Raw genomic sequence first — 8,533 nt, 5'->3', positions numbered from 1 at the left:
AATTTGGGGGAGCTGGAATTTCCCATGAGGCAGAAAAAGGGGTAAAAATGGGTTAAATGTCCCCCCTTTTTTGGACTGGAGACTCCACAAGGCAAAAATACCCCAAAATGGGTTAAATACCCCACTTCCTTGGACTCGAGCGCCTCGTGGGCTAAAAAAAGGGTTAAAAAAGGGGCAAAACACCCTGTTTTTTTGGACTGGAGTCCCCCACAAGGTAAAAGGGGGGGGGAACAGGTTTAATACCCATTTGGGGGGGCTGGAGCCCCCCGTGAAGTTAAAGGGGGTAAAAACAGGCTAAATACCCCCATTTCTTGGGCTGGAATTCCCCATGAGGTAGAGAAAGGGGTAAAAACGGGTTAAATACCCCTATTTTGGGGGGATGGGAGTCCCCTGCAAAGTAAGAGAGGGGTAAAACCAGCTAAATACTCCCCCCCCCCCAGGCTGCAGCCCCCTGCGAGGTAAGAAGAAGGGCAAAACCCCCCCAAATCCTCCCCCGGCAGCCCCGGGAGGGGGGTTATTTGCCCCCGGCGGTGCTGGGGAGGGGGGAAACGGCCGCTTCGTGCCCCCTTTCCGAAGCTTTTTCCCCCCCTTCCACTGGCAGACCCGCCGCCCGCCCTGCCCTACTTCGTGCGCCGCTCCCGCATGCACAACGTCCCCGTCTACCGCGACCTCACCCACGGCAACCGGAAGATGACGGTCATCCGGAAAATCGAGGGGGATATTTGGGTAAGCGCCGGCGTTTCGGGGCCGGGAAAAAATAAAAAAAAAAGGGGGAGGGGCGGAAAAGGTCCCGGCTTCCAACGGCTCCTTCGGCAGGCGCTGGAGGGGGAGCTCAAGGCCTTCCTGGGGCGGCGCGCGGGGCGCGAGCCCCTGACGCAAGTCAACGAACTCACCGGCACCCTCCGCATCAAGGGCTACTTCGACGGCGAGGTGAAAGCGTGGCTGCTGGAGAAAGGCTTTTGAGGAACGAAAAGCCGCCGCCAGGGCTTCTCCCAGCCGCGTCCCTGCTTTATTTACACAACACCACGGAAAAATGTACAGAAACGGTTTACAAAAAAAACCAAAACAAAAAAAACAAAACAAAAAAACCCACAGAGAAAGAGAAGGGCGAGGGGAGGGGGGGAAAAAAATCAAAAAACCGGAACAAAATAAATCCTCTCCGGGGCCGAGACGGGGTCGAAGCCGGCGGCGCTCAGCTCTGCGAGTAATATTGGCTGTAATTCCATGGCGTCTGGTAGCTGTAAGCGCCGTAGTTTTGCTGCGGGGACACAACGGGGTTACAGGGGGTGTTGGTGACACCCGGACCCAGGTGTCCTGCCCTCCCCCCCCCTTATTTCCCCCCTCCCCCCTTTTCCACTCACCTGGTACCAGTAATTATACGCCGCCGGGTTGCTCATGTCACCCCCCATGGCCAAGTTCATGGGGCCCAGGAGGCCGCCGGCGTCGTCGGGCCGCAGCCTCTTGTCGTCGGGCTCGTCGGCGCTGCGGAGGGGGAAGGGGAAAAAAAACCCAAAAAATGGGTGTCAGCGGCGGCGCCCGGCTCCCGTTTCGCCCGCCCGGCTCCCGTTTCGCCCGCCCTCACCCGTTTTCGGGAGCCCTCTTGCGCGTGGCGTGGTGCTTGAGGAATTTCTGGTGCTCGTCGTAAGCCGTCAGGAGGCTGCAGGAGCAAGGCGGAGGTGAGGCGGCGGCCGGGAAGGGATCCGGCTCCCGTTCCCTCCCTGCCTTCCTTTTCCGCTCCCCTGCCCCGGCCCCAACCTGTGAATGCTGGAGCCGAAATCCTCGAGGAACTCGACGCGSCGCTGCGAGAAGACGATCTTGGTCTCGTCAGGCAGCCCGCTGCTCAGCGCCCGCTCGAAGCAGCTCATGGTGTTGCCCTCGTTCTGCCGCACGTCGGCGCTGAACTCCATCTCCAGCAGGTTGGCGTAGAGCCGGGCGTTCTCCTGCGCCCGCCAGCAAAAAAGGGGGCCCCCCACCCCCCCGAGAAGCCCCTGCCATGAGAGCGGGGACAGCCAAAAAGGGGGCAGGGGGGGCCCTGAGTGGGGTCTATAGGGCCCCAAAAAGGGCTTGTGGGGCCTCAAGAGGGTTTATAGAGCCCCCAAAACAGCTTGTGGGGCCTCAAGCAGGTTTATAGGGCTCCCAAAACGGGTTGTGGGGCCTCGAGTGGGGTTTATAGAGCACCAAAAAGGGCTTGTGGGGACTCAAGAGGGGTTATAGGGCTCCAAAAAGGGGTTGTGGGGCCTCGAGTGGGGTTTATAAAGCCCCCAAAAGGGTTTATGGGGCTCCCGAGTGGCGTCTCTAGAGCCCCAACAGCATCTGCGGGGCCCTGAAAGAGAATTAAAGACCCCCGATAGGGTTCACAGTGCCCTCAGCAAGGTCTACGGGGCCTCGAGTGGGATTTACGGGGCCCCGAGTGAGGTCTATGGGGCCGCAAGTGGGATTTACGGAGCCCGAATGGGGTTTGTGGGCCCTCAAGCAGGATTTCTTGAGCCCCAAGGGGGACTGTGGGGCTCCCAGGGGTGATTACAAAGCCCCAGTGGGCTCTGTGGGGCCCCAAATGGGGATTTGTGGGGCCCAAAGTGGGTTTTTTAGTGTTCCAGCAGGGTCTGGAGGCCCCTGAGCAGCAGTTAGGGAGCTCTAACACCTCTGCAAAGGTTTTTGTGGGGATTAATAGTGCGCAATTCGGGTTTATATAGCCCCAAACGCAGGCAGCGGGGCTCCAAGCCATGATTAGAAAGCCCCAGGGGGGCCTGTGAGGCCCAAAATGGGGATTTTATAGCCTCAAATGGGGTTTGTTGGACTCGAGGGGGGTTTATAGAGCCCCAGCACCATCTTTGGGGCCCCAAACAGGATTTATAGAGCCCAAAGAGGGGGTTTATAGAGCCCAAATTGGCATTTGTGTGGTCAAAAAGTGGGGTTGAGAGCCGCGAATGGCATTTGTGGGGCCCAAAGAGAATTTTTAGAGCCCCAGATGGGGTTTATCGAGCCCCAAACGGGGTCTGTGGGACCCAAAGGGGGGTTTGGAGAGCTCCCAGCATCATCTTTGGGGCCCCAAATGGGGTTTTTAGAGCCCCAAATGGGGTCCGTGGGCCCAAAGGGAGTTTTTAGAGCCCCAAACAGGGTTTGTGGGGCCCAACGGGGGATTTAGGGAGCCCCCAGCATCGTCTTCAGGGCCCCAAATGGGATTTCCAGAGCCCCAAAGGGGGTCTGCGGAGCCCAAAGGGGGGTTTATAGAGCCTCAGCACCATCTTTGGGACCCCCAGTGCGATTTACAGAGCCCCCGGCATCATTTTTGAGGCCCCAAGTGGGATTCACAGAGCCCCCCACCCCGAAACGAGCCTCGCCGCCTCACCGGGTCTTTCTCCAGCGCCTCCACGAGGACCTTGCGGGCTTTGATGAGGTTCTTCTGCACCTTGAAGACCTGGCGGGCCAGCTTGATGGCGTAGAAGGAGGCGAGGGGCAGCCCCTCGTTGGCGCGCATGGCCTCCTGCAGCCCCGGCACCACCTCCTCGAAGCAGCGCAGGATGCGGCGCGCCTCCTCCAGGTTCCCTGCGGGGCCGAGACGCCGCCGCCGCCGTTACCGACCCCTCCGCGCCGCCGCCGCCGCCGCCGGGGCAAACAAACACGTGAAAGGGGGTTCGGGGGGCGGCGGCGGCAGGCTCGGAGCGAGGGGAGCGGCACAGTCACGGTGTTTCCGGCTGCCGCGTGTCCCCTCTTGCTAACGAAGCAAGACGGGGCTGAAACACACGTTTTGGGGCTAAATAAAGGGGTTTGGGCATCGGCATCGCCCTAAGTGACTGGAGATGCACAGTCGCAGCGTTTCCGGCTGCCGCAGTGATGGTGGTGTGTGTCCCCTCTCCCTAACGAAGCAAGACGGGGCTGAAGGATGCATTTTGGCGCTAAATAAAGGGGTTTGGGCATCAGCATTGTCTTAAATGACGGGAAACGCACAGTCCTGGCATTTCCAGCTGCTGCAGTGACAGTGTCACACGTGTCCCCTCCTACCAACAAGGCAAGACGGGGCTGAAGGACACGGTTTGGGGTTAAATAAAGGGGTTTGGGCATCGGCGTCATCTTAAATGACTGGAAACGCACAGTTGCAGCGTTTCCGGCTGCCTTGGTGATGGCAGCGCGTGTCCCCTCTTGCTAACGAAGCAAGATGGGGCTGAAGGACACGTTTTGGGGCTAAATAAAGGGGTTTAGGGATCAGCATCATCTTAAATGACCAGAAACGCACAGTCCCGGCATTTCTGGCTGCCTTGGTGACAGTGTCGCGTGTGTCCCCTCTTGCTAATGAAGCAAAACAGGGTTGAAGGACACAGTTTGGGGTTAAATAAAGGGGTTTGGGGATCAGCGTTGTCTTAAATGTCCGGAAACGTACAGTCGTGGTGTTTCCAGCTGCCTTGGTGACAGTGTCATGCGTGTCCCCTCTCCCTAACGAGGCAAGACGGGGCTGAAGGACACGTTTTGGGGCTAAACGGGGCAATTAAGGCACCAGAAATGCACAACCGCGCCGTTTTGGGCTGCCTCAGTGACGTCATCCCCGTCCCCTCTGTTAACGCYGCAGCCGGATGGCAGCGGGGCACGTTTCGGGGCTAAACGAAGCGCTTTGGGCCCTGGCGCCGAGCAGAAACGCGCGATCCTAACGCTGTTAACGCCGCGGCGGCCCGGGCCGCCCCAAAACGGCCCCTTCCGTGGGTTCCTCCTCTTCCTCACCTTGTTTCTCTTCGAAAGCCGCCCAGAGAAGGTGGATATTGGGTTTCCGGGGCAGGTGGTAGCCGCAGGCTCGCTGGAAGACGCTCCTAGCCCCCGCCACGGTGTGGTTCTCCAGGTACCTGGTGTACTGCAGCGGCCGCCGCGGGAGGAGGAGGAGGAGAAGGAGAGAGAAGAGGCCGAAGGGGGCGCGTTAACATCCTCCCCGCCCGGCCGGGCGAGGACGTACGAAAGCGCTACGTCAGGTAGGGTGCACTCACGTTAAAAAGGGGGTTAACACACCTCTCTTCTGAATTTCCTGCACCCTCTTAGGCAGGGAGGTGCCACGGGCGGATAAAAAAGCAGCAACGGAATTTAAAAGAAGGGTGTTAGAATTGTGCTCCACAACATAGACGAAAACCAACCCCCGAAATCAATCGAAACGGGGGTGGGTGGGAAAAAACAAAACCAAAAAAAAAAAACCACACACGAACCCGATTCGGATGTCCGAGAGAGAGAGAAAGAGAGAGCGGGAAGAGGGGGGCCGGCTCCCTGCTGGCGGCGCCCCCGGGGGGGGGCCCAGGCGTCCGGCCCGCGGGGGCGTCTCTGCGAGCTGGCGACGCCGCGACCGGCTGCGGGGCGAAATCAGCCGGATTCGGCTACGAGGAGGGAATAAAGGCGGTGGTGGGGGGGGGGTTCGTGTCTCCCCCCCCCGCGGGGGAGGCCTCACCTTGACCCAGAACTCCTCGTAGAGGGCGCAGGCGATGACGCAGCGCTCGAAGAGGACGATGGTGCGCTCGTGGGAGCCGGCGGCCATCTCGTAGTCCAGGTAGTCGCGCCAGTTCTTCAGCTGGGCTCGCTCCAGCGGCTTCACGTGGAAGTACGGYCTCTTGATCTGCGGGGACGGACGGATAGATGGACAGACGTGAAACCGGGGCGGCGCGGGGGGGGAAAAGGGCGCCCGGGTGCCGCGGATGCGTCGCCGCTTACCCCTTCCTCGAAATTCCAGCGTTTGCTGACTTCCGCCTCGTTCTGGGTGTAAATCTGCTGCCGCATGGAGATCACCAGCTCGCGGATCTTCTCCTGGTCTAAATCCTCCTGGAGGAGACGGCGAGAAGTTGGGAAACGGCGAGAAATTGGGAAGACGGCATCCCCTCCGTGCGTGGCGGCCGGGCGCAGCGCCGGGCACCCACCTGGCCGTCGTCGGCCGCGTCCRGCTTCGTCTCCACGCCGGGAGGCAGGTCCTCTCCCGGCGGAGCCTCCGTCGCTTCCGGCTCCGTCGGCTTCGGCACCGTTTCGGTGGCCAGCTTGGACTGGACCCACAGCAGCTCCTCGGGGGACAGGATGTCCTTGGGGGGGTTGTGCATCACGTGTTCCTTGAACCTGCGGCGCAGCGGGAAGAGTCGGAGGAGGCCCGGAGCGGCGCCCGGAGCGCCCGGGAGTTCCCGACGCGGGGAATGGCGGAGGTTTTGGCACCCCAGGGGGATTTTCCACAGGGAACAGCGAAGATTTTGGCACCCCAGGGGGATTTTCCACAGGGAACGGCAAAAATTTCGCCACCCCGGGTAGATTTCCAGCAAGGAGTTTGCTGCCCCAGGTTGATTTTCCATGGGGAACAGCAAGGAGTTTGCCACCCCAGGTCGATTTTCCACAGGAAGCAGCAAGGAGTTTGCCACTCTGGGGGGATTTTCCATGGGGAACAGCAAGGATTTTGCCACCCCGGGTGGATTTTCTGCACACCGTGGGGAACGGCGGAGATCTGCCGCCCCGTCGGGGTTTTTCCGCCCGCCGCAAAAGGTCCGGATGTGCAGGGAAAGAGGGGGGATTTTCCACGCGCCGGAGCTGCCAGCGAACACCTACTTTTCCCAGTGGTGGTTGTAGAGCTGGGTGGGCATGGAGAGCACCCGGTCGTAGATGCCGGTGATGGCCCGGAGGTCGCCCTGCTCCCGCTCCCACTCGACGTAGAGCTCCCAGAGCTTGTCGGAGCGGAAATCCATGCCGGCCGCCGCCACGGCTGACTCGAAGACGCTGCGGGCACAGAGAGGGAGAGGTGGGAAGGGCGGCGCCTTCGTTCGCAGCCCGCTAACGGGCTCCGCGCCAGGTGGGAGCAGTCGAGGCTCTTCCGCCTCCGTCGGCCACCTACCCGCGGATCTTCTGGATGGATTCGGGGAGGTTCATGTCCAGCGTGGACTGGAGGTAGGAGATGTAGTGGATCCACAGGTCCATGCTGAGGGGGATGGACTGCAGCCCGCGCTCGAACACCTGCGGCCGGAGAGCGTCGGAAAGTCACGGAGACGCCTCGGAAAACACTCAGCTCCGTGGCGAGGCGGGGGTGGAAATGGGAGGTAAAACCCCAAAACGCCTCGGAGACGCTCGGCTCCGTCGCAAAGCGAGGACGGAGACGGGAGGTGAAACCCCCCGAACGCCTCAGCTACCTCGCTCCCTCACAAAGCGAGGACGGGAATGGCGCATATTGCCCCAAAACGCCTCAGCTGTCCATCTCCATCACGGAGCGGGGACGGAAACGGCACGTAACGCCCCGAAATGCCTCGGGCACCTGGATCTGTCACGAAGCAGGGACAGAAACGGGGTGTAACGCCCCGAAACGCCTCGGCCGTACAGCTCCGTCACGAAGCAGGGACAGAAACGGGGAGGGGGGAGGGGGGGTAACGCCCCGAAACGCCTCCGGCCCCCGGCTCCGTCAGGGAGCAAGGCCCGAAAAACGGCGCGCGCCACCCCGGAAAGGCCCCGCACCTCCTCGGTCTCCTTGCCGAAGTCGAAGCGGCGTTCCATGTCGGCGTACTTCTTCCAGTAGCCGTAGCAGTAGGGGTAGTGGGCGAAGAAGGCGTCGAAAGCCTTGCGGGCGGCGAAGATGTGGTTCTGCGAGGGCGAAAGCGCGCGCTGGGCCGGAGCCGCCACCGCGTTACGGTGCCCCCCGTCCCCGTCCCCGCCACGGTCGCCCCTCGGGTTTCCGCGACCGCCGCGTTTTCGCGGTGAAAAGGGGACTTTGGTCTCAGCCGCCCCCGTGGGTTAAGTTTTAATAAACCGCCTAATTAATGCCGTTGTTCGACGCGGGGGGGTTGTTTCCATCGCGAGCGGGGAGAAAGAGCCAGGGGTGAAAATGGTGTGTAACGTCCTGAAATGCCCCGAGCGCTCGGCTCTGTCAGGAATTAGGGCTGAAAACAGCATGGAACGCCCCAAAACGTCTCGAGCGCCCAGCTCCATCAGGAATTAAGAACCGAAAACAGTGCGTAACTCCCCAAAACGCCTCGAGCGCCCAAGTCCATCAGGAATTAGAGCCAAAAACGGCATGGAACGCCCCAAAACGCCCCAACTGTCTGTCTCTGTCAGGAATCGGAGCCCAAAACAGCGTCAAATGCCCCAAAGCACATCAAGCACCTGGCTCCGTCACGAAACAGGGCCGAAAACGGCACGTAATGCCCCAAAACGCCTCGAGCGCCCGGCTCTACCGGGAATTAAGACCTGAAAACAGCATGTAACTCCCCAAAACATCTTGAGCACCCGGATCAGTCAGGAATTAGGGCCAAAACCAGCACATAACTCCCCCAAAGGTCTCAAGCACCCGGTTCTGTCAGGAATTAGAACTGAAAACGGCACGTAACGCCCCAAAACGCCTCGCACCCCAGGTGGCAGAGCCATTTCGCAGCCGGGGCGTGTGCAGGGGGGCGAGGGGGCGTTTTTTAACCTCTCCCCGGGCGTTTTTGGGTTTTTTTTTCCACCCACCTCTTGCTCCACGTACTGCAGGAGCTCGGTCCAGGCGGTGAAGTCGTGGGGGTTGTCGCGGGCGGCCCGCCAGAAGCGCTCGAAGTCGGGGGGGTCGGCG

At 60.8% G+C, this 8,533-nt stretch overlaps 2 protein-coding genes across 2 annotated transcripts; one reads left to right on the top strand and one right to left on the bottom strand.

Moving 5' to 3' along the window:
* The first annotated feature begins 47 nt into the window (after positions 1-47).
* On the top strand, positions 48-1,080 carry MRPL49 (mitochondrial ribosomal protein L49). The gene is made up of 3 exons (XM_026055723.1): positions 48-51; positions 464-726; positions 817-1,080. The coding sequence occupies exons 1-3, from the start codon at positions 48-50 to the stop codon at positions 961-963; spliced, it is 414 nt and encodes a 137-aa protein (XP_025911508.1). The 3' UTR covers positions 964-1,080.
* LOC112960980 (pre-mRNA-processing factor 39-like) lies at positions 988-8,532 on the bottom strand (the record flags this gene model as incomplete). The annotated part of the gene is made up of 13 exons (XM_026055722.1): positions 988-1,258; positions 1,362-1,482; positions 1,583-1,657; positions 1,756-1,940; positions 3,350-3,546; positions 4,714-4,840; positions 5,420-5,584; positions 5,680-5,787; positions 5,883-6,072; positions 6,550-6,717; positions 6,833-6,951; positions 7,444-7,569; positions 8,434-8,532. Coding segments are annotated over 13 exons (1,746 nt in total), but the record flags the coding sequence as incomplete, so codon positions are not given.
* Between the last annotated feature and the right edge of the window lies 1 nt (position 8,533).

This window comes from Apteryx rowi, unplaced genomic scaffold (genome assembly GCF_003343035.1).
Source record: "Apteryx rowi isolate R43461 unplaced genomic scaffold, aptRow1 scaffold_1258, whole genome shotgun sequence".
Taxonomy (NCBI): Eukaryota; Metazoa; Chordata; class Aves; order Apterygiformes; family Apterygidae; genus Apteryx; species Apteryx rowi.
The sequence above is the reverse complement of the archived record's forward strand: the minus strand, read 5'-3'. Positions and strand labels throughout refer to the sequence as shown.

What these genes read in the sequence shown, in the direction of transcription:
- MRPL49 (XM_026055723.1), top strand. An exon ending in AAATCGAGGGGGATATTTGG is followed by an intron (nt 727 to 816) that starts GTAAGCGCCGGC and finishes CTCCTTCGGCAG; the next exon opens with GCGCTGGAGGGGGAGCTCAA.